General features: G+C 38.8%; 1 protein-coding gene across 2 annotated transcripts in view; it reads right to left on the bottom strand.

The window, feature by feature from the left end:
- The window catches only part of LOC127807397 (phenylacetaldehyde reductase-like), a 56,752-nt gene continuing 31,060 nt past the window's right edge, over window positions 1–25,692 (bottom strand). For both annotated transcript variants that reach the window (XM_052345217.1, XM_052345226.1), the window contains 2 exons: window positions 17,278–17,464; window positions 1–373 (listed from right to left, as the gene is read on the bottom strand). In XM_052345217.1, coding sequence (XP_052201177.1) covers window positions 220–373; window positions 17,278–17,464 — 341 coding nt within the window. In that variant the 3' untranslated portion in view covers window positions 1–219. The remainder of the gene's footprint in view (window positions 374–17,277; window positions 17,465–25,692) is intronic.

The raw sequence follows: 25,692 nt of genomic DNA, 5'->3' as shown, positions 1-25,692 counted from the left end.
TTCTAAAAGCCATGATATATACCAGTCATCACAAAGCCATTGGATCATTTTATCAGAAAACGTTTTACATAGTTTTCTTTTCCATTTTGGTTTTAGCTCTTCCGATAAGTAAATGCATCGCCAAGAATGGCTAGCCATCACAACACAACCCGATCACAGTCTTCACCACAGGGGAATGCTCGTCATCTTACATTAAAAGGGGGTAAAAAACACCGAGAGTTAAAGTGCACAGATGCTGAAGAATTTTTTCTCCTTCAAGCTTTCAACAGTTTCCTTGAGGCTCTCTTCCAAGGGAACAAAGTCGATGCCTAACCCTTTGGCTTTCTCCTTTGATACTTGGAATGTTGGCATATATGGTTTATCATCTGCGCACCTGCAGCACGTCAACACAGAGTGAAATAATAGTGCAACTAATTAGCAAATATAATTATGATCAATCAAACGCTCAACAAACCTGGCAAAATGGAAAAGAAACCCCTTGACAAAAGGCGAATAAAAAGATGGTCAGTAAGAGTATCTCTAATATTAGATCTTCAATGCTAGTTAATTGGGGCATTTTTTGTGGTTCAACTTACCTTGGACAGACCAACCCTTTGACCACCTTTTTTTTGGTCTAGTGAGTGAAGCTCTTAATCTTATGATAGTTACAGGTGGAGAGGGATAGGTGAGGGATTTTGTTGTGGTGAAACAAGAGGCATTTTACTTCTCTTTTTAAATGATGATATGCCTTGCATGTCTTTTTGTGTTGTGAAGTTGTCTCCGGCCAGCGCATTAACCTGGGGAAGAGCAACTATTTTGGAGAGAACAGTGGCAAACAATGAAGTTTTGACTGCTTCTTTAGACAGCAAGGTTTGTTACCACCTGCTTATGTGGGGCTTCCTAATGATTCTTCCTTTAAAGCCCAGGCTACATAAGATGGAAAGGTGAAGAGTTCTTGGAAGAAGGATGTATGCCTAAGGGAAAAAGGCTTACGGTTTTTAGAAGTCCTTTTCTAATCTTCCATCAAAGTTATGTCACTCTTCACCAATCTTGTGCTGGTAGCTAAAGGTTCAATAAGATATAAAGGACTTCCTTTGAGGGAGACAAATAAGGATGAGGGTTGTGATAGGAAGTGCAATTGTTAGCAAGGAACATGTACAGCGTGTGGAGCATTTAAAGGGCAGGGGGGCATGGCCCCCTGTAAACTTTCAGGCACTGGTATGTCTTCTTCTCACCCCCTTTCCCCAGAGAGAGAGAGAGTGCGTGCGCGCGCTTTTGTTATTTTAGATATCCTCAGCAGGAAAATCATCTGGAATACCTTGAGTGAGGGGAGTAGATTGGCTCACCTCCTTGCTATCATGGATTCACATAGTTCTGGCCTTGAGGGGAATCAATAGGATTTTCCTCCAGAAGTATCAGCTATTGTGTGGGAAGAAGACAGTTCCTGAGTTGTGTGGTGTTCTGTTCCTTTTGCTGCCTTTTGATTTCTATATTATCTTTGTTCTTTTCCTACTTTCTACAATCTACATTGCTTTCAATCTATAAAAAAATAAAAAATAATATAACTTTCCAGTTTCCACTCAATAGAAAGCCATTTTTCTAGTGGCACTTTCCAAGTCTGGAACAAGCTCTTATTTTTTGGTGAGCCGTGGAACCCCACTGATTAATTAGATTTCACCTAGTCCAACCCACAAATAAAAAGAATAAAATAAAATCTGCAATATCATGAGAAATTATTTTTTATAATTCATATGATATTTTTTTAATTTAGTGTTACTTTCTTTTTGGGAGCAAAATTTAGTTTTACTTTATTTTTGATACTTTTTCTACAAAGATACAGTGATTATTAGTTTCTCTAAAGATTTTATAAAGTTTATTTTTGCAAGATTGATAAAAGAATAGTGACTAAGCGAGTTAGATAATTTTTTTAATTAATGTCATAAGACTCATAACTTATTTAATACAGATATTATGTTACAATTAACAAGATAATACCTAAACAGAATAAAGATAAATCTAATCTAAACTTAAACTTAAACTGATATGATATTCTCTGATTTGGATAGATCTGATTTGATTTTTATAAGATGATTATCTTTGACATCCCCCTCAAACTGAAGAAGCTTAAGAAATTAGCTAAATTGAGTTTGAATCCAATTCATGAAAGCACCAAGTTGATGAATTAGTAGCTGCACACTGATTTAGACATCATGATGGATGGCGGCCCTGGCTGGAAAAAGCAGCAACAATACGGCTGGTGAGAGGCACAACTGGGAAGATGCGTGGCCGATACAAGGCACTATGAGAAAGACACATAGTCAAGAGAGGCACTGCCAAAAAGACACATGGCTGTATGGTAGTGACCAATCTAGACATCACCCCGAAAAGTAGACTAAGTTGCAGCTTGCAAGAAAGTGTCAAACAAAGGACGAAGTGGCATTTCAAGGATTTTTGTATAGCAATAATGTGGTTGAATCAGATGATTACATGTGTCCTTGACGAAAACACAGCAATTGGATTTTGCTCTCTTGTGAAGAGGAAAGGGTGGGGGGGACCCAATTCAACACATAGCAAGGACTACGTGTGTTTTGATGGAGAAGACCAGACCAGATCAGATCGTCGGATGCATGTCTAGAGGCGTCACAAAGCAGATGTGAACGATGAATCTCCAGAGTTGGCAACAAGGACCCAGTGGTTGTGAGGAGGAAGAAGACTTGCCTGAGAAAGGGTTGAGATGAGTGACCAATGAGGCAAGAGCAGCCGAGTGGCGGCAATGCTACCAGAGACAATGACTGGAGCTCGATAATGGAGGCAGATTTGGGTGAAGACCCAACCTCGTTGAGGTTGGCAGAGGCGGATCTGGGCATCTTCGTTGTCTTGATATGTGCAGTGGAGATGACATGATCGGCCGTGGAGATGACATGATTTGCATTGGAGAAGATGACGGAGCCACTAAAGCTCATTGATGAAGGAAAACCCACTGGAGAAGGAGAGAATTGGAGGGACAAATGGCAGCGATGAGAGAAAGAAGATGATAACTGTGCATGGCGGCAAGGCAGTGGCAACAGACAGCTGCCAGTGGTTCAGCTGTTCAGTCGTAACCAGAGCAGCCAAATCTAGTCATGGCAGCAAGAGAAGCGATTGTCAAGTCTCTGGATTGAGACTTGAATTTCCGAAGTATAAGAGAATTGGGAGAGAGAGAAAAGGAGGGAAAGAGAGATAGAATTTGGAGGGAGAATTGAGAGAAAGAGATTGGAGGGAAAGAATTCAATGTTATTTCCGTGAATGAATTCCCATCCTCTTGCATCTAAGCCTTTTACAGGCCATGCATCAGCGGTTACAACCTTCACGTGAGGGTATAACAGTCCTCACACTATCACCAGATCAGTTAGTTACATGTCCACAGCATTCAACAGCATACCCTTAGGTCATGACACTCCCATACCCTTCAACAGCATTCTTGTCCTCAAGAAGTCTTCAAAGTAGGCTGGTCATTCTGGGAAACTTCTTCAGTAACTCGGGGAGGTATTCCCAGGAGGTATGGTTGGGCTAGAGGTGTGACCATTGGACCAAAACTTGAATGAGAGGAACAATACCTTGGTAAACCACCCTCCGGTCTAGTATAGCTCGGGGTTCTCTTTGTTCCTCCAGTTCATCTTCGATCTCTGGTAGATGTCGGCTTGTGGGTGCTCCTAGTTCGATGAATCTCTTAAGTAGAGAAACATGGAACACGAGGTGCACCTGTATTCCTTCGGGTAGCTTCAGTTTGTAAGCTATCTTCCCCACTTTAGCCTCTATAACATAGGGCCCAAAATATTTTGGGTTGAGCTTGGATATCGATGTGGGTGTGAAGGGCTGTTGCAGGAATCTTTTCACCTTTAGAAACACCTTGTCTCCTACTTCAAATTCTTTGTCACTCCTCTTTCTGTCTGCAGCCTGTCTTATTCTGTTTTGGGAGTTAGTTAGCTCTCTTTTTAGAATAGAAAGCATTTCCTTTCTCTGCTGTAAGTAGTGCTCCACTATCGCTAGATTGGATGTCTCACTCGCTATAGCCGGGAGGAAAGGTGGCTTGAATCCAAACATTGCTTCAAAGGGGCTCCTCTTGATTGCACTATGGAAATAGGAGTCATACCGCCATTGGGCCAGTGGTAACCATTTGTTCCAGCTCCTTGGTTTGGTGAAGCACATGCATCTCAAATAGGTTTCTAGGCATTGATTTACTCTTTCTGTTTGGCCATCGGATTGAGGGTGGTAAGCATTTGATAGGTGCAACCCCACTCCCAACTTCTTGAATAATTCATGCCAAAAATTGCTGGTAAAGATCATATCTCTATCGGACACAATTGTTTTTGAAACTCCATGCAACTTGATCACTGAATCTAAGAACACCCAGGCCACTTCTTGTGCCGAGAAAGGGTGCATTAGGCTGAGAAAGTGCCCAAACTTTGTCAATCTGTCAACGATCACTAATATCACATCCTTACATTTGGACTTGGGTAAGCCCTCCACAAAGTCCATGGAGATCCCTTCCCATGCTTAATCCAGCACTTCCAAGGGTTGTAGTAGACCTGGGCATGGTACTTGCTCATGTTTGCACCGTTGACATGTCTCACACGCTAGTACAAAATCCACTACATCCTTCTTTTGCCTCGGCCATAAGAACAGTTGTCTTACTTTGTGGTAGGTGGCCCGGATACTTGAGTGACCCCCTAGGGGTGAGTAGTGCAAGGATTTCAAAATCTTCTCCTTCAACTCCTTGTCATCTCCTATCACCAGGCGCCCTTGGAATCTAATGAGACCATTTGATAGGAAGTAGCCTTTTTCCTCCCCTGTTTGCACCGCCAATTGGGTTAAGAGGGATTGCACCCACTCTGTGTTTTCATAACTTTGCTCTACCTCATTTACCCACTCCAACAACATTGCAGTGATCCCATAACATTGGCCCTCATTCTCTATGACTTCTCTCCTAGACAGTGCGTCTGCCACTACATTTTCCTTACCTTTTCGATAGAGGATAGTGTAGTCCAACCCCATTTGTTTAGACACCCCTTTTCTTTGTAACTGAGATTGCAGCCTTTGTTGGGAGAAAAACCTTAGGCTTTCATGGTCTGCCTTGATTACAAAAGGATTGCCCTCTAGGTAGTGTCTCCATTTATCTACAGCCTTCAACACAGCCAGTAACTCTTTGTCGTATACACTCCATCCTTGGTGTTTAGGCCCCAAAGCTTGGCTGATGTAAGCGATAGGCCTTCCTGCGTTAAGACTGCTCCAATCCCCTTTTCTATCTCTACCACAAATTGTTTGTTGAAGTCTGGAAGGGCTAATACAGGGGCTTGTGTCATGGCATTCTTTAGATTTAAGAATGCTGCTTCTGCTTGGGGAATCCAAAAAAAACCTTCTTTCTTGAGCAATTCTACCAAGGGTTGGCTGATCAATCCATAGTGCCTTTTGAACTTGCGGTAGTAGCCTGTTAATCCCAAGAATCCCCTTAATTCCCTCACCGTTCGGGATTTAGGCCACTCCACCATTACTATAACCTTGTTGGGATCAGTTTTGACTCCACCTCCTGATATGATGTGCCCCAAGTAGCCCACCTCATCTTTGGCAAAAATATATTTGGATAACTTGACATACAAATGGTTAGCTCTAAGGACCTCAAATGCGGTTTTAAGGTGGTTTAAGTGATGGTCCAAGTTCGGGCTATATATGAGAATATAGTTAAAGAAAACTAGGATGAATTTTCAAAGATAGGGAGTAAATATCTGGTTCATAAGGGCTTGGAAGGTGGTTGGGGCATTTGTCAGGCCAAAGGGCATAACAACAAATTCATAGAGGCCCTGGTGAGTGCGAAATGCAGTTTTTGGGATGTCTGTTTGTTTCATCTAAAGTTGATGGTATCCAGATATCAAATCAAGTTTAGAAAAAACCTTGGCCCCAGCCAATTCATCAAGTAAGTCATCAATGAGGGGAATTGGAAATTTGTTTTTGATGGTGTGTGAATTGAGTTGGCAATAGTCTACACAAAATCTCCAAGTTTCATCTTTCTTTTTTACTAATAGAACAGGGGATGCAAACGAACTTTGGCTAGGTTGTATGAATGAAGTGGCTAGCATGCTAGAGATCTGTTTTTCGATCTCTGCCTTTTGTGTAGGAGAGTATCGATAATTTCTAATATTAACTGGAGTGGTATGAGGTTTTAAGTGGTATAGCATGATCCAAGGGCCTTTGGGGAGGTAGGGAATTAGGTTCATGGAATAGGTCCTTAAAGTTTTCCATTAGTACATGCAAGCTATCTAAAGTAGTTACCTCTTGATGGGTGACGTGGGATGCTTCCCCCTCCTCTAGTAGGTACTCAGCTGTTTGATCCGATTCTTCTTTCTCAATGGCATGTATCGAGTATAGCTAAGATATCTATCCCTTTTTCTTAGCCAACAACTTCTGTAGCTTGTCTCCTTTGATCATTTTGCACTCCCCTTGTTCTAGACTTCCCACTAAGGTTAGTCGTTTGCAGCCCATTTCCAAAGTTACTTCCAACTGTTAAAGTCGAAGGTTAGAGAACTAACCGTTCTCATCCAATACACACCCAGCACAATATCATAGCCACCCAACTCTAGGATCCTTAGATCAGCCTTGAACTCATTTCCTTGCATCATCCAAGTGAACCCCACACACTTGTAGTGGCTATACATTTTGTGTCCATTGGCTACGGTCACTGACAGAGGGTTAGTATGAGTCAACTTACATCCCAATTCTTTGGTTGTAGCTTCATTGAGGAAGCTATGGGTACTACAACTGTCTATTAGTACCATGAGCTTCTTTTTCCCCACCTGGCCTTTGACTTTAATTATCTTCCCCATAGGTCCCCCTTTTAAGGTGTGGAAGGAGATCTCCCCACCTTTCGATCCTTGTTCTTCCTCCAGTATATCTAGTGGAGGTTCCTTCTTCTTCCCTTCTTCTTCTTCCTCTTTATCCAGCTCTTCTTCTTCATTCCCTTCTCCACCTTTCATATTAAACAATTGTCTCCTACACTGATGCCCCTGGCTATATTTCTCTCTGCACCTAAAACATAACTCCAACATCCTCCTCTAGTCCAAAGTGATACTCCTGTTTGCCCCCGCGTTGGATCCCCCATTTGGTCCACCAGGAGTGACTACAGGCACCATAGCCTTCGACGTACCTCCACTAAAGGGCCCTCCCATAGGGAATGACTTAGCCATGGTTTTGTTCTTTTTAAAGATGGCTTCGAGCGTCAGCTCTTGTAAACTTGTCTTCGCTGCTGCCTCCCTCACCGTGGCTGGCATCATCATCTTCACCATTGATTTTAACTCGTCTTTGAGGCTACTGATAAAACTGGATACGAAGTATTGATTGGTTAGAGTGGGTTGAGCACTCCACATTAGCGATCCCAGTTCCTCAAACCTCTCTTGATACTCAGTCACCGATCCTTCTTGTCTCAACTTATTAAACTCCTTGATTATATCGGCCATATTTCTCTCCCCAAACCTCACACACATCTCTTCTACAAAGTCTATCCACCTCGTCCCCATACCTCTGGATCTTGACCATCCTTGGTACCAACAATCAGCTACGTCGTTAAGATATGCCGAAGCTAGCGTGATCCACTAGTTCTCAGGGATAATGTAGAATTGGAAGTACCTCTCACACCTCCGGATCCACCATCTCGGTTTAGATCCTTCAAACAAAGGTATCTCTAGCCTCAGTATGGGTCTATGATTAATTCTAGGGGAATTCAAATCCCTTACCTGATCGCATGTCTCCTTAGTGCGTACAGTATCAGCCTTTCTTTCTCCTTGAGGCCTCGGAAGTATCCCTTGTCCTAAAGTCCCCGTCTTCGGTTATGATCGAGGGGGAAACTTCGACAGCAAACGGAATTGAGGAAGTGCAAACAGCATGTTGATCACACTGCTAATCCGCTGCTCCATTGACTCCCTCTGTTGGGCCAACTCCCTCATCATGCCCTTCTCAGGAAGCCGCCATGTCCTCCCGCAATTCTTCCCTAATGGATCGAACCACCTCTTTGGTCTATGTCACTGCGTCCTGCATTTGTGTCAGACTGAACTCTATCGCTTCCATTCTATTCTCCAATTGCTTTGTCCGTGTACCCTTAGCCATTCGAATTCCGTCGTTCAAGTCACCTTCGATGATCAACCACTGATCCGAAATCACAGCCTAGGACAATCGACTCTGATACCAATTGTCAAGTCTCTGGATCAAGACTTGAATTTCCGAAGTATAAGAGAATTGGGAGAGAGAGAAAAGGAGGGAAAGAGAGATAGAATTTGGAGGGAGAATTGAGAGAAAGAGATTGGAGGGAAAGAATTCAATGTTATTTCCGTGAATGAATTCCCATCCTCTTGCATCTAAGCCTTTTATAGGCCATGCATCAGCGGTTACAGCCTTCACGCGAGGGTATAACAGTCCTCACACTATCCCCAGATCAGTTAGTTACATGTCCACTTGCAAAAGTTCAAAAAAAAATTACAAATGGGACCCTTAGGTCATGACAGCGATGCAGTGATGCGGCCAGACAGAAAGTGTTAGGGCAGCATCAGAAGGCTTCTTTAATGGCGGTGACAGGGTTGGTGAGTAGCATTGACTGGAGAACCGATATTGGAATCGGCATTGGAGTTTGATGACAGAGACTTTTGAGCAGGGATGATCTTGAGAAGCAGGTCTGATAGGGACCCGATTGAAATAACAACCACTAAATAGAAATTGAAAGCCGAGACCCCAAGGAGCAAACAAAACCTATTGAAACTAAGTTGGAACAAAAACAAAGACAAACAGGGGAAAGTGGGTTTGTTATAATCAGTCTCAGAACATGAATCAACAAGGCTTTGGTACCATGTTAAAAGAAATATGGGAAATATACTGTATTAAATTTGATGACAAAATTGTTGACAATACAGAGTATTTATAGACAATTAACAAGATATAAACAGAAAAAAGAAAAATCTAACCTAAAACTAAACTTAAACTGATATGATATGATCTGATTTGGATATGAGATTATTTGATTCTTACATGATGAGTATCTTTAACAGTTACAATTAAAATTAATTTTTCGGTAATATTTATTTCATATGCACCAAATAAGTGTATCATATTAATTGCAAATTCAATATCTTATTTGATAGATAATTAATATATATTATTACTTTTTCAATGCTGTATCCAAAATGATATCTAGTATTGTCCAGTACCGTGCCCCCGCCCCCCCCCCCCCCCCCAAAAAAAAAAAAAAAAAAAAAAAAAGAAAGATTTCACCCTCCACAACTATACTGGTCTGGTTTTGGAATCAGCAATTTCCAGTTTATAGCCACATAAATTAGATTCTTGTTAGCAACTTGATACAGTTAAGTCCCCTTCTTGAGGTCTTTCCGGGACCTCATGCTAGCTGGGATGGGAGTGTGTTGGCCATTGAATTTTTTCCTAAGCTAGGATGGCATTATCCACTCCGCATTATCTACTCCTCGAGATTTAGGCAAAATCTCCAAGACTAGGAGATTGACTACATATCAAATATTAAGGGTATGCTTACAATCATCCAATGTTAAGATAGCAAAAGTGATGTTGGCATCTATTAAACCCTAAAACCCCCTTTGTTTTTCTCCCCTGCTATTTTCTTGACAAGTAGTCATTGGCTAAATCAACGTTTCATATGCCACTTCAAACAGTTATGGAGTTAAAAACTAATTCATCATCATGCATATGAAACATATCTTCCCAAAATATTAGACATATCCTACAGCATTAACAAATTGATTCTATATAATACCAGAAAAAAGCAGAAAAAAAGGAAAGGAAATGGAAAATTGATAAAATATACATGCATGTGAATGAGATTAATATAGGACCAAAATATATTTAAAAGACAAAACTAACAGAAAAAGGATGACAAATCATCTGATTGGAACAATTACCTCTTAATAAGCTAATAAGAACACTGCAGACAACATTTTTAGATTCCCAATACACATGATTAAAGAAAAAGCCAAAAGTTTTAGGTTGTTCGTACTAAAGAGCTACAAAGCCATCAGACCCATAAGCAAAATAACAAGAATGAGTGCTGATGTTGGGTTAGAAGATAAATATCTGAACAATATGACGTGAAAATTTGACAAGCATAATAGCAAAAAGTGCAAAGGACCATGATAACCTCAAAGAGAAATTATTATTATTTTTTTTTGGGTGAGGGGGGGATCATGGAGCTTTAGCGAGTCTCTAAATCTTGTGCCACTAGCTAAACTTCTAAACATATTTGTAAGCACCGAGACTCTTTTAGTTGCGTGTCTTCACTTACAAGCAACCCAACTACCTATATATATTTAAATTAAACAATTGACAAACACCTTTCTTTGAGATTTATTATCAATAAGAAGAGTTGCTATGACTTAAAGGGCTAGGTAGGTGAATAGTAGATGCTCTAAAAAAATTTGATCCAAGTTAGGGCATGCCAGTTTCCTTTTGAAAAGGATCCTAAGTTAAGGAATGGCAATGGGTACCTAAACCCTAGGCAGTTTGAGCCATCTAACCCTATATTCCCGTTTTAAACCCAACCTACCCTGATCTACCAAATTTAGCAAAGTTCAGGTTCAATATGGGTTGGGGCAAGTTGAACCTGCATAAAACCCAATAGAAACTAACTTCTCTAAGTATGAAAAATAATAGAAATTATAGCTTTGTTACCACTTGTTAAGAAATCAGACTGATACCACTTAATGCAGAATAAACAAACACAAAAATAACTTTGTAACACACCCACACATGATCAAAATTAGATACATATAGATTTAATGTGATACGCCAAATTGCCTACATACAAAAACAAAGGAGGAACAAAATTTACTTTGTGAATAACGGATTATAAAAGAAATGATACTTACTCACAATCCCAAAACCCTAAAGCACCCAAACTTACAATCTTGGTCATCTGTGGATATCAAAAGACCAAATGAGTTAATGGCAATCTAAAATGCCCCAATGAAGAGCTAAATCAAAAAGACTCCTAAATCAACCTAATTAAAGACTCCAACTTGCGTCAACTACTTGGCTGATCTTGCTTTACACAAAGACTTCAAATCTAGGTCTCCAACCTTGATGAATGATGTTTCAAGCTGGTTCCTAGAGGTGACGATGCTGCAATTAACGAACAACGACAACATTCCTGGCAGGGGTGTTAAGGTTTCTAATCAATATATTTTGCACTCTTATTTAGTTGTCCAAGCTTAGCATTTAAGTATTCAATGAACATGATTACTACTCATTTTGGGCTCAATATTGTCCATATAGGTACACATCACATGCAAAGTGTACATGGAACAAAAAGGAACGATTTTGATGCATTATAGGAGTGGAAATAAAACTTAAAGGCATGGTTAGCTATCAACTCGAAATGAGGTGGAGAAAGTGAAAGTGGAACAAGAGCAAAAAGTGGAAGGCAAAGAAGAGAGAAGCTAAGGAAGAACTCTAGTGGCCTACAGCGATATGCATTTTGCTGCAAGATCGCTGTAAAAGTTAAATTCTGGAGCTCACGGTCTTACAGCGGTATGCATACCGCTATAAGATCGCTTTAGGAATTGTTTTCTGGAGGTCACGAGTTTGCCGCAACAAGCATACCGTAGTAGACTTCTGAACTTGAATTCAAAGCGCGATTTCGACCCATCTTCATCCAATTCAATGGGGAACGAGAGTTTTCACAAAGCACGACTCGAAAACTCTAGGGATGGCTATATAAAGGCTCCATCTTGGAGTTTTTGATGGAAGAAGAGCCGACAGAAGATTGAAGGGGTGAAAGAAGGCAACTTGAAGACTATACTCTTGGGTTGTATTTTTCTTTTCTTTCTCAATCTCTGCTATGGATTCCGACTTTTTTCTTTTTCTTTTGATTGTAAGAATGCATCGCTAAGTATTTATAGCTAGAGTGAATGATGAAACCTCAACTTCTAATGGTTTGATTTAAAGTTACTCAGTTTGTTATTTCCTTATTCATTTGGGTTGATTGTTTGTTATGTTCATAATGTCGTTTTGATGCTTGATCACCATTGAAACGTATTTGTGATTTGTATTGCTTTCGAGAGATTCAATACAGATTAGATATGGTAGCAAATAATGTAGGGTCCTATAATAGGTAGAGATACTATTATGCCTTGTGAAATCATTTTGTGATGATCATTGTGATTGAATGCATGTTTATATATTCAAAGGTTGACTAGAGATAGTTAATTTCATATATATACATAGAACCGAATGACCATCAAGAGAGGCTTTTGGTTGTAATTAGATCGTCGATTTTTAACCTAAGATAAGGAATAACAAGATCCGAGTAATGAACAATTGAATCATAGAAGGCCGACGGTAGATTCACAAACCCTAGTGTCTTAGTTTTGTGAGTTTTGAATCAAAAAAATTGTTTTAGTTGCATTTTTTATTAGTAAATTAGTTTTCATTACAATTGAAGTCATTGTTAATAGCTATACCAATGTGTGTGTTAGGTTAAGGTTAAATCAATTAGAGTAGACGTCAAAGTTAGTCCTCGTGGGTACAACACTCTACTTATCACTATATTACTTGTCACAATCCGTCCACTTGCGGGATAGAAATAGGCGGACAGTTTCCTTTGTAGTAGCTATGACAGGTAGCAAATACAGAGTTGGAAGGTCGTACAATCCTTTTGTGTTGGCTTATCCAAAACTCTTAATTTTGTGGAGGCCTCTCCCAATAATCAGCAAACCTCTTCAAAACCAAAAAATTCTGGTTGTAAAGCAAAATAGCAGCGGTGGGACTTTTCTGAAATTCAAAACCGCAAAAAAATTATGGTACTGAATCTAGGCAAATCTTCACTGAGGTAGAAGTTGCTGGACTAGGTTAGGTTGTGTACGAAATACTGGACAAGCTGGGCTGCCATCAGGTTGGTGTTCACTGGTAACTGAACAACGGCAACAAGATGGTCTGGTTCTTCACTCCAGCAGTGCCTCTCTTCTTCACCAATTCACTTGTGGCATGCTTACTCCTCAACCAGTCCAGCGGAAGGTACTGGTGTCATGGTGGAAGGCAATCTGTTTCATTTCGTCAACTATGAATGCAAACTGAAAATGAAGCTCTCAGCCGTGGCTTTTCTCTATGGGGCATGGTTCTCTCCTAAACAGAAGCTTGATTTTCTGGTTATTGCTTGTGTCATGCTTGTGAAGGCTGTGTGCAGCAGTGGAGGAAGTTCTACAACCTTCATTACTAATTGGTTGCAGGATGGCGATTGGGGTGATTGTGATGGCAATCCATTTCTGTTTAGTGAGCAGTGCCAGTGCAAGAGATTTACCAGTTACTAGTGTTGGCTTTAGATGATGGTGTCCTCCCAAAAATCAATCTCATGTGTCTCAGTGCTTGCATCCCAAAATCAAGAATTCTGTGCCTTTAGCAATTGGACATTCCAAGCAGCGATGGTGAAGAAGCTTCCTGGTGCAAACAGGTTTGTTCTTCCTAATTGTTTTCTGAATTGACAATCGGGTTGCCTCGCATGAACAAAAAACATATCTCCTTCAAAATAGAAAAATAAAATTTTCGATATCCAAAATTTTGTGTCAAACATGCTTTGATATTATTTGTTGGGTAATTAGTTCCGATACCACTTGTTAGGAAATTAGACTGATACCACTTAATGCGAAATAAATAAACATAGAAATAATTTTGTGATGCCTACACATGATCAGAATCAAAGACACAGATTTAGCATAGTTCAGCAAATTTCCAACTTCCATGGGAAAAGGAGGAAAAAAATTCATTATGTGAATAATGGGCTGCAAAAGAGGTAAACTATCTCACTTTCAACCCCCAAACCCCAATAAATCAAACCCACAATTTCATTGAGATTTACCACTCTCCACACTACACCCTAATTGATGCACCCCACTGCAATCTGATATCAGATATGCGACTCCATTTATATAGAAAATAAGATAGGTCAGATATCCTAGCTAAATTTACTAGAATTGAATTGATTATAGAAATACTATCTCTATCACTTTGGTTGGGGTATCCACATAGGAATTCAAAAAATTCTCAACATACACAATGAAATACAAATTAAAGGTGAACTTGTATTAATTGTGTACCAATGGAGTTTCACAAAACTGGGAAACAGTTCATGGTAGGTGAACTTTAAACCCTACCCCTCTTCAATCATATATGGATTATATTTTACACTCATCACCCTTATCCTGATTACTTAGGCCCCAAACCTATACTACGCAAGCCTGGGCCCCAATTTTTAACATCATATTGCCACCTTGGTCAAACACTTTGAATATAAAAACATTCAAAATTTAAGGACTACCAGATATTGAATTAGAACAACAAAAACTGAAATAGTCTCTTGACATGATCCTAGGGTTTAGAATGGAATTTGGAGGAAATTGAGGGAGAAAGAACATAACGGAGGGGGAAAACAGAACAGAAAGAGGGAGATAAAAGAAGAAAGTGGGAGAGTTCAGATGAAATAGAGACGAGAGAATTTGAGAGGAAAAACAAAATTCAATTCAATCATTAGCTACCATTCTCTACTTCTTTAGCCTATTTATAGGCTGTTACATCCTTCTAGTTAGTAATTAATTGTAGGTACAATACTACAACAACCCAAGGTACAACAAAGAAAAATACAAGCAATAGAACAATTACTCCTATTCCCTTGGGGTCGTGACATCTCTATGATTAAAACTTCTACAAAACAAGTATGGTTAGGGGCTTCCCAGTACAAGAGGCTTCCTGCTTCAGTAAAGTCAAGGGAGGCTCATTTCTTATATGCAAGTTGCAACCTTACCCTTTGCAAATAGGTTGTCTCTGTCAACTCAAATCTATGACTTTCCAATCACAAAGGCGCAATGTTATTATTGCTACCAAATCTCAACCACTAGAACAAGCATGGTTAAGCTTGTTGAAAAACTAAACCAAAATAATTCTGACTTTAGCAGCTTCCAATATCAAAAGCATGGGTAAGCTATGTCACAACCTTTGATTTTTCCCCAATTTCCCAAGGCATTTCTTTCTTTTTTTTAAACACAACCAGGTTGGCATTTCTTTTTTGTTTTTAAATGGCTGCCCAATTGCTTGGCCTACCCTTGAGACGAGTCGGTGCCTTTGGTTTGGGACAATACCTTGTTTAGCATGGGTGGTTAATCTCATTTGGTGTTTTCAAAGCACTAAGTGCATTTAAGCACAAAAGGCCTGCAGAGCTTAAATGCGAAGCCTAAGCACATGCTTAAGCAAAGTGAAGCACACATAAATGAAATAAAGGGTACAAACTTTTTATTAGCATAAAAAATATAAACTATTAAAAAGAAATCATTAGAAAGAAAAGATGAAGGTCTAAACTCTTCATTGAATATGCTACTCTTCACTACAAAGATGAAAAGAGTTCAATCTTAACTCTTCGTCTTCCGTCAGAAATCTAACATTTCTTGGAATCTAGAGTCTTAAGGCCCTTTCTCTCTGCAGAAACCCACTCCCTCCCCGCAAGAAACCCATCCACTTGTTCTCTTCCTCTCTCTCCTCTTCTTCCCTTCCTTAGCGGCCCGTTGCTCTCCTTCTCCAGTCCTCTTCCCTTCGCCGCATTCCTCTCACCGTTGTCGGCAACACGCCTCTCACTACCACCTTTTCTTCTCCAGCCCTCTTATGTTCACCGCCTTCCTCTCGCCGTTGCCACTGCCTCGCCTCTCGCTACCGCCTCTTCTTCTCCAATGCTCTTCCCTTCGCTGCCTTCCTTTCACCGCCGCCTTGCTTCTAGCTGCCTCTCTCCGCCTCTCCTCTTGTTGTCGACCGTCATAAGCAGAGAGATGGCAGTAGACAATGGCTCGTGATTGTGATGGCGGTGGCGGGTGTGGTCAACGACCGAGCCTTGAAGAGAAGAGAAGAAAGAAAAGAGAAAAGAAGGAAGAGTCGAACCTAGATGTGAGGATGGAGAGTGTTTTCTGCGTTTTGGACTTAAAGAGCTTGTTTTGGCTGAAAACAACCAAAACGACATTTTAGCGTTTTAAGTTTTGTGGACAAATTTTTGTTGTGTTTTGGAAAATGCATTTTTGAAAATGGGTAAGTAAACGCATTTTGAGTGTTTTAGAAAACTAAAAATTGAAAACAGCCTAAAAATAGCAAAGAGAATAGGCCTTTATTTTTTAAAAATATATATATATCTAATTTTGTTCAGATCTTTTTGAGATCAAATGCAAGATGTTGCTGGAAAAGGATTCCATAAAAGGAACCACATCATAACACAAATTTAAGCAAATCCAACAATCCATATTAAAAGCGCACTTTATAGCACTTCAAAACTTAGATAAAAATGCAACTTAAGCTTGCTTTGACTGCACTCAAAAGTCACTGGGCTTCATCCACAAAAAGCTCTAAAGGAGTTGAGATTTGGGCTTAAAGCAAGCTTAAGTGTGCTTTTTAAAACACTAATCTTGTGTATCTTAAACTTTTGCCATGGCCTGGTAGACTGAAAATCAAGTTTGGTTGATCCATGGGATTGATGTCCCAGTGACATACTTTCAATTCCCCAAACCCACGGTCCAAGACCTAGCTGTAATTCAAACTGATTATCAAAACCCGTTGTTTCAGCAATGTCTATTTGGTTGTTTGAACCTTTGGTCCGGTCGTCCAAACCTCCTAGTTTGGACATCTGAACTTGTCCAGTGTGTAGGACAAGTCCTGGCCTTCTAGCTTCAGTTGACTGAACCCTTGGTTCAATCACTCAAACTTGTCCAGTGAGCGAAACAAGTTCCGATCTTCTAACTTCAGTCAATCAAGACTTCCATGCCCCAATCTTCGATTGACCAAAGACATTCTCTAGCGTATCTTCACCTACATTTTCCCTACTAACTTCATATCTTTGATCATCCTCATGCCCAATATCGAGTCATGAATTACCTTAAGTTTTTCTCACCTAAACCTTCAACAGATCCTCTTAACTCAATCGTGCCCCACCCATTGATTCAAAGTATTCTTCAGATAGCCTGGAAGACCCAATTTTCCTAGAAAATCCAACTAATGGATTAATTAGTTGGAGCAAAATTATGGGCCACTACAAGTATAGGTCCCATCAAGATTCAAAAACCGCACTGCAAATACTTGCTGCAACTCAACTCCTTTAATGTTTGAACACAGGACCAGGAATACAGTTTCAAGAAAGAAAGAATAAAATTAGAGAACAAGTAAACAGTCAAATTTTGTTACACAAGTTCAATTCTGAAGACAATTACTGGAATATAAAGTGAAAAATGAGATACATACTTATCTGGAAGTTGAATGGAAGGATAGAGATTTTGTAATATCTTCACAACTTCAGAGTAGTGTGCTACTCTCTCAACCAAACAATATCTACCATTGGCTGAAGGAACCTCAAATGCTTGAATATGAGCATTTGCAACATCTTTAACATTAACCCATCCAAAAGTAGCATTCGGATATGTTTGTGAACCTGCAATATAAAGAAGAATATCTCAGGGAAAAAAAAAAAGAACAAGAAGGAATTCTGACATAATATTCAAATATTTAATATCAATTATTTCCAATTAACTCTTATTATCTAACATTCCTAGCTTAAAGGCTCTTAAAATGCGTTTAGTAAATATAGATTTGCATAATGGACAGAATATGATCATTCTCATCCTCAATAAATAAGAAAAGGAACATGATATCAAAGAGAAGAAATTCAAGCTCAATAAAATGTGAAATTATGAATCAACTGAGAGACAGATGCCCTTGTCTTCTAATAAATAAATTCACACAGAAGGCGTATAATTCCATAAATGCCGGTATATTAGGTAGAGATAAAGCCAATGTAATTACTCAAATAAGAAAACAGGAGGTATGATCCACAGGGATTTATTGTGATATGGTGAGCAAAAATGAATTTCTAGCCGACTCTGGTAAAAAAAATCATTGCTAATATGAAAAATCTGATCTTCAAAAATAAAATATATGGGAATAACTGTCCCCATTACTACAGCTAACTACAAAAGTGTCATCAGAGATGAAATTACAAATGTCCTAGACTCAGAAAACAAGTTAAGACAAAGACCCATTTCCTCTTTTCAAGTGGTATACTTCTTGGACAATGGAGTGCATGCTTTTTAATCAAAATGACAAGCTTCATTTGCTTACCCAGACATGTCTTGCTTCAAGATTCATCCACGAGATGCTATTTCCATTGAACTTTTTTCTTTCAGCATAGTTTTATTTTGGTACAAAAGAAAGGGTTCTCTATTGATCCAAACATAGTATCCATGGGACAGTAACGGAGGAAGAAGGTATAAAAATTTGAAATATCAGTAAAAATAGAAGGAGATGATTGAAATTTGATATGAGAGATTTTTATGGATAAGACTTTTAAAGGATGGGGAAATGGATGTGAAGAGAAAAAGAGACAAGATTATTACACAGACAAAGTCGTTATAGGAGAAGAGGCTATGAATATTGTTAATACATATGCACCACAAGTTGGCTCGGAGAATAGATAAAAGACAAAATATTGCTAGGATTTACGGGGGTTGATAGAAGGAGTACCTAGAGGCAAGAAGATCATTATAGGAAATGACTTAAATGGTCATGTGGACAAAGAAGTGAAGGGATATAAAGATGTACATGAAAGTTACAGATTTGGAGAAAGAAATAATGAGGGCAAAGATATTTTAGATTTTATCATGACATATGAGCTCATCATAGCTAATACTAGATTCAAGAAACTAAAAGAAGAATTGATCACGTATAAAAATGGTTCATCAACTACCCAAATAAACTAGTTTCCACAATACGAGAACTGCTTATGTTGGAAGCATTGTAAAATTAAACCAAGAGAATATCTAACTACTCAACATAGATTTATGATCCTTGACGTCCAAATAAAAAATGCAAGAAGAATGACGTAAAACAAATCTCAAGGATTAGGCGGTGGGACTTAAAAGGTGAAAAACAAGCTCTTTTTAAGAAAACAGAACTGGCAAAATAGATTGCACTGTAGAATGAGAAGCAAGCCAAATTTGAATTGAGATGGCTACTATTATTCGGAATATGACAAAAATAGTCCTGGAGAGTCAAAGGGAAAAGCTTCAAACAAAAAGGAGTCTTGGTGGTGGAATGAAGAGGTATAAGGAAAAATCAAAACCAAGGGAGCTGGCTACACGATTTTACATACATTTCGTAATGAAGAAAACCTGAAGAGGTATATTTTGGTAAAAAAAAACAAAGAAGGCAGTTAGTGAAGCAAAGCCAAAAGCTTATGAAATTTATACCAATGACTAGACACAGAAGATGCAGAAAGAAATATATATAAACTAGATAAAGTAGGAGAAAGAAAAACAAAAGGTTTGAGACGAGTAAAATGCATAAAAGACAAATCAAAAGGTATGACTGAATGAGGGGGTGATCAAACTGAGATGGAAGGAAAATTACTCTTAAGTTACTCAATGGAACTAAAGAAGATAGGAATTACATGTCCTATAATGTATCCGTTATATGAAATAAAGCAAGCATTAAGATGAAGAATAGTAAAATAGTTGGACCAGATAATATTCCAATAGAAGCATGGAAATGCATGGGAGAAGTGGGTATTTTTTGGTTAACAAAATTATCTAAGGTGATCCTTAAATTACAAAGGATTCCAAACAAATGGAGAAAGAGCACTCCAGTACCAATTTATAAAAAATAAAAGAGAAGTTCAAAGTTATGAAAATTACAAGGGGATCAAGCTAATGAGCCATTGTGAAACTTTAGGAAAGGGTAATTGAACACGGGTTAAGGAGAGAAACTACAGTCTCTAAAAGTCAATTTGATTTTATGCTCAATAGGTCAATTAATGGAAGCTATCTGCTTATGAGATGCTTAATCAAAAGGTCCAGAGAAAAACAAAAAGGCTTGCAGATGGTATAGACTTGAAAAAAGCCCATGATAGAATCCCAAATACGCCTTGTGGAGGGGTGTTAGAGAAGAAAGGAGTTTGAATTGCTTATATATAGGCCTATTAAGGATGAGTCTCATCAAGCAAGAACATATATTAAGACTTGTGGAGGAAATATTGAGGCTTTCCTAAGTACAATTAGATTACATCAAAGATTCCTTACCTCTTTGCTTTGTGATGAATGAACTCACAAAACACATCTATAAAGAAGTGCCTTGTCTTGATGGATGAGCCAAAAGAAAGTGTAAATAATAGACTTGAATTATAGAGAAATACTTCAGAAACCAAAGCTTTTAAATTAAGCCGGTAAAAAACTGTGGAATTTGAGTTTAGTAAAAATACAAGTATGAAAGATGTTATTGTGAAACTTGGAAAAAAAGAAAGGAAAAAGGATCAATTTGACGTCTTGGATCAATTGTTGAAAAAGAACAAGAGACCATGAAGGATGCTAATCTTAAAACCAGGTGTCAAGCCCTCAGATTATGGGCTGGACAGTTGAGGGAAATTCAATTGAATTTCAAGAAAGAATGAATGTAGGAAGACGGATAGAATGAGGGTGGGAGAAAGATAGAACAAGGGGGAATGAAAGAGAGAATGAGAGAGAGAGAGTGAGAGAGAGAAATGAGAGAAAGGCTTTTGTATTATTCTCCAAAGATGATTTCCTCTTACTGCAGTAGGATACTTATAGATCCTCCAGCAACCCTAACAGCAAGTCAGCAAGTATACAATGTAACTATCCAGCTAACTAATCATAACAGCAAAACACTAAGTTGTTGCATAGTTAACTAACTCCCTAACCACCTAACCTCCCAGCTAACTAACAACTAACGGCTACTACTGGCCCCTTTACGGATTTACCCCTTGGGTCATGACACCAGGGCAGGACAATTGAAATTGAAGTACATCAAACATTTCAAGCGAAAATAAAATCCCTTTAAGGCTAAAAGGGAAGTTTTATTGGACTGAAAATAAGACCATTTTTGTAATTTGGCTCAAGATATTTGGCAGTTAAGCAAAAATATGTGAAAAATATGAGTATTGCTGAATGCTGAGATGAAAATTTTACAGTAAAGAAAAAATAAGAAATGAAATCATGTGCAATAAAATAAGAGGGGTGCCTATTGAAGATAGATACAAGAGTGATGATTAAGATGGTTTGAACATGTGAGGAAACAATAAAGTACCCATGAGGCAATGGGATGAAATTGTGGAAATTTGTAACCAGAAAAGGGAGAGAGACCAAAATACTTGGCAAGTTGCCCTTAGACATGACATAAGATATTGTGGAAAAATATGGCAATATCTTTCATTGAATTGGTAGACATATATATACAATAGCTGCTTACCTGGATATGTAAACAAATCCTCTAATTGAGCAATCTTCTATTTACAAAATATAGACATAATCACATCTTAATTACAGCTTCAAATCTACAGAATATTGACTAATCACATATATTAAAAGTCTTGATTCACGACACTCCCTCTCAAACTGATGAATAGACATTGTCCATTCCCAACTTGGCTATTATAATCTCATGAAAGACCGGACTATTGAGTCCCTTGGTTAGGACATCAGCTATCTGTGATTCACTTAGTATATAAAGTGTACAAATAAGACTACTGTCCAATTTCTCTTTAATAAAATGTCGATTCACCTCAATGTGTTTTGTTCTGTCATGCTGCACAGGATTGTGTGCAATACTAATAGCAGATTTATTGTCACAATAAAGTTTTATAGGGCCATTCCAATTGAGGATTAGATCTTCCAAAATAATCTTCAACCATAGCAGTTCACATATACCCTATGCCATTGCCCAAAAATATAATTCTGCACTTGATCTTGCCACAACAGGTTGCTTCTTCCTCCTCCAAGTAACTAAGGTGATGTTCTCTTTGTGTTTCAGTTTTGAGTTTTAAGTTTTGAATTCATTTTCAGTTTTGTATTTTGAGTGTCTTTTTTGAAAATTTTGAAAATGTGTTCTTATTGTCATTCTGAAAAAACTGTTTTTTAAAATAGAAAACTAAAAAACGCATTTATTTTAGAATTTTGGAAAACTATTTTGTGTTTCTCTTTTATTCTTCTTTTCTTTTCTTTTCTCTTTTCTTCTTCTATTCTTCGGCGCCCTGCATCTTCTCCATCGCCGGTGACCATTGTCGACTGGAGATTCACACGATCAGATCCTACTATTAGAAACTCCAAGTCATGAAGGTTAACATACACAAAAATGGGTCAGGTTTAACGGTTGGATTTTCGTAGATCTAATTTTTAATTTTCAACCAACACCTATATATGCACTGCCAGTCGCCACCGGCCACCGTGGTTGGTGGCTTCTAGCGATCAAAGGCACCCACTCGACACCCAAAGGCCCATCGACCAACATACCCAAAAATCAGCAAGATCCAACAGCCAAATCTCCTTAGATCTAATGGCAACTAGCAAGATCGAATGGCGATCGAGCGAAGAGATGAGAGAACTACGAAGATCGAATGGCAGGAAGCGGTTGACGACGGGTCATGGCGGTGACGGAGATGGCGGGCGCAGTCGACGGCCGAGACTAGAGAGAGAGAGAGAGATTTGTGAGATTTGGGGGGGGGGGAGGGAAGAGGGGCTGTGTGTTTTCCGTGTTCTGTGTTTTCAGTATGTTTTGACTGAAAACACCTAAAACAACATTTGTTGTATTGAATTTTCTTTACAAAAATTTTTCTTGTTTTTCGAAAATGCATTTTTAAAAAGAGCAAAGTAAACACGTTTTCAATGTTTTGAAAAATTGAAAACTCAAAACGGGCTAAAAACAACAAAGAAAACACAAGTGCAGCCTAAGTTTCCTCCCAAGAAAGTGCAATATCTCATGGTAGACCTCCTATCAACCATCGAGCTTACATAATCAGCATCAGTATAGCCTTTATGGTGAACCCCCCCCCCCCTTCTTAAATAAAATCCCTTTTTCCTAGAGTACTCTTGAGATAGTGTAAAATTCTATAGATTGCTTCTAGGTGAAGTTCCTTGGTTTGGTGCATGAATTCACTTACTATGTTAATTGCATATGCTATATCCGGTCATGTGTGAAATAGGTAAATTAGCCTACCGACCAATCTTTGATATGCTTTCTTGCATGCGTCCCTATCTCCCTCAGCTTCACCAAGCTTGTGATTAGGGTCAATTGGGATGCTGGATGGTTTGCAAGCCATTTTCCATGTGTCTCGCAAGAGGTTAAGGACATACTTGTGTTGGGATATAAATATCCCCTGGACCGTGCCACTTCAATACTTAGGAAATATTTCAAATTCCCTAGTTACTTGATCTCCAACTCCTCAACCAAACATCTACCCAAGTTGTACCTCTCATTTTCATCATTTTCTATCACTATAATGTCATCAACATAAACAATAAGGGCTGTAACAAAACCTGAACTTGAGTGTTTTATGAATAAAATGAGATCCCCTTGGCTTGGTTTGTAACCCATGGCCAATATTACATTGAAAAACCTCCTCAACCAAGCTCTAGGTGATTGTTTCAGGCCATATAGTGCCTTCTTGAGTTTGCAAACCTTAGTCCCAATTCTGTTTCTATTGAACCTTGGGGGTATGTCCATGTAAATTTTCTCCTCAAGGTCTCTATGCAAGAATGCATTCTTCACATCATAATGTTGTAAAGGCTAGTCAAAATTAGTTGCTAGAGACAAGAGAATTCTCACTATGTTTATCTTGGCTACAGGGGCAAAGGTCTCTTGGTAGTCTATTCCATATGTTTGGGTATATACTTTAGCTACCAACCTAGTTTTGTATCTTTCAAGTGTCCCATTGCTCTATACTTGACTGTGAAGACCCATTTGCATCCAACCGATTTCTTTTCTTTTGGTAAATCCACAATCCCCACGTATTATTCTTGTCTAAGGCCTACATTTCAACATTCATAATATTCCTCCAATTTTCACACTTTGAAGCCTCCGATAATGTGATAGGAATGGATGTTGTATATATGTTGGCAAGGAAGCTTCTATGAGATGGAGAGCATCTTTTAAAGGATACAAAGTGAAAGAGTGGATATAAGAGATATTTTGTGCACTCTCTAATTCCTTTCCTTAGTGCTATCGGCAAATCAATATCAATCATGGAATCAATATTAGAAGGTGACCCAAGAGATATTACCTCAATTCCAGAAGTTGGATCTAATGAAAGGTGCAACCTTGGTTCGGGTTCTGGATTAGTCATTCTTGAGTAAATATGTGAAAACCATTTGTTAATAGTGGCTTTTCCCCTTTTAGTTTGGGAACCAAGGTGTAGGGAGGATTTAGGTTCATGGTTATGTGGATTAGATTCAAATGCAGGTCCGGGCAGCAGGTTTGGGTTTTGTGAAGTAGGGTCAAATGCAAGTTTGGTGGGTTTAAATGCAAGTTTGAGCAGAGGAGTAGAGGTTAATGGTAAGTCAGGGACAAACAAATCATCCTTATCTTTCATACTTGAGGTCTCCCTCTAAAGAGAAGGGTAGGTAAAATAGGGTTCAACTTTAACAAATGTAACATCCGCAAAAACCATAAATTTTTTAGTGGGAAGATGATAGCATTTGTACCCTTTTTGTGTGGAAGAATGGTCCACAAAGACACACTTAACAGCTCTAGGATCCAAGTTCCCTCGATTAGGGTTGTGAACATGAACAAATGAAACACACCCGAATAACCCTAGGCTATGATGATTTGTGATAGGAAGATCAAGATAGAACCAGGATAAAACTGCCAAGGGAGTCTGAAAATGTAACACTCTGGAGGGTAACTGGTTGATGACATGAGTTGTTGTAAGGACCGCTTCCCCTCAAAATTGTTTAGCCACATTTTTTTGAAACAACAATTTCCTAGTAGTATCTAGGAGATGGTTATTCTTTAGTTCGACAACTCCATTCTGGTGAGGGGTGAAAACACATGATGACTCATGAATAACTCCTCTTTGAACGAAATAGGTGGAAAGAGTTTGGTTGAATATTTGATCAACATGTTTTGCACTGTTATTTAGTGGTTCAAGCTTAGCATTTAATTATTTAATGAACATGATTGCTATTCATTTTGGGCTTAATATTGTCAATATAGGTACACATTACATGCAAAGCGGACATGGAGCAAAAAGAGTGATTTTGGTGCATGATGGGAGTGAAATAAAGCTTGAAGGCAAGGTCAGGTATCGATGCAAAAGAAAGCAAAAGATTATCAAGAGCCAAAAAGTGGAAGATGATAAAGCAAGAGGCCAAAGAAGAAGGCTAGCGGGCTTATAGCGGAATGCATACCGCTGTAAGACCGCTTTAAGGTTTAGTTTCTGGAGCTCATGGTCCTATAGCGGAATGCACACCGCTGTAGGACCGCTTTAGGAATTGCTATCTGGAGCTCACGAGTCTGCAGCAACAAGCATATCGCGATAGGACCGCGGTAGCGTTCTGAACTTCAAATCAAAGCTCGATTTCGGCCCATCTCCATCCAAATCAATGAAAAATGAGAGTTTTCACTCTGCACGACTTTAATAACCTAAAAACCACTATATAAAGACTTATTCTTAAAGGTTTTGAGGAGTTTTTTTTGGGGGGGGGGCACGGAAGAGAAGCGGACGAAAGATTGAAGACACTTGGGTTATATTTTTCTTTTCTTTTTCAATTCTTTGCTATGGATTCCAAGTCTTTTCTTTTTCTTTTGATTGCAAGAATGCATTGCTAAGTGTTTCTAACTAGGGTGAATGATGAAACCTCGACTTCTAATGGTTTGATT

Source organism: Diospyros lotus, chromosome 1 (genome assembly GCF_014633365.1).
Source record: "Diospyros lotus cultivar Yz01 chromosome 1, ASM1463336v1, whole genome shotgun sequence".
NCBI lineage: Eukaryota > Viridiplantae > Streptophyta > Magnoliopsida > Ericales > Ebenaceae > Diospyros > Diospyros lotus.
Note: the sequence above shows the minus strand (reverse complement) of the source record. Positions and strands in the feature narration are given on the sequence as shown.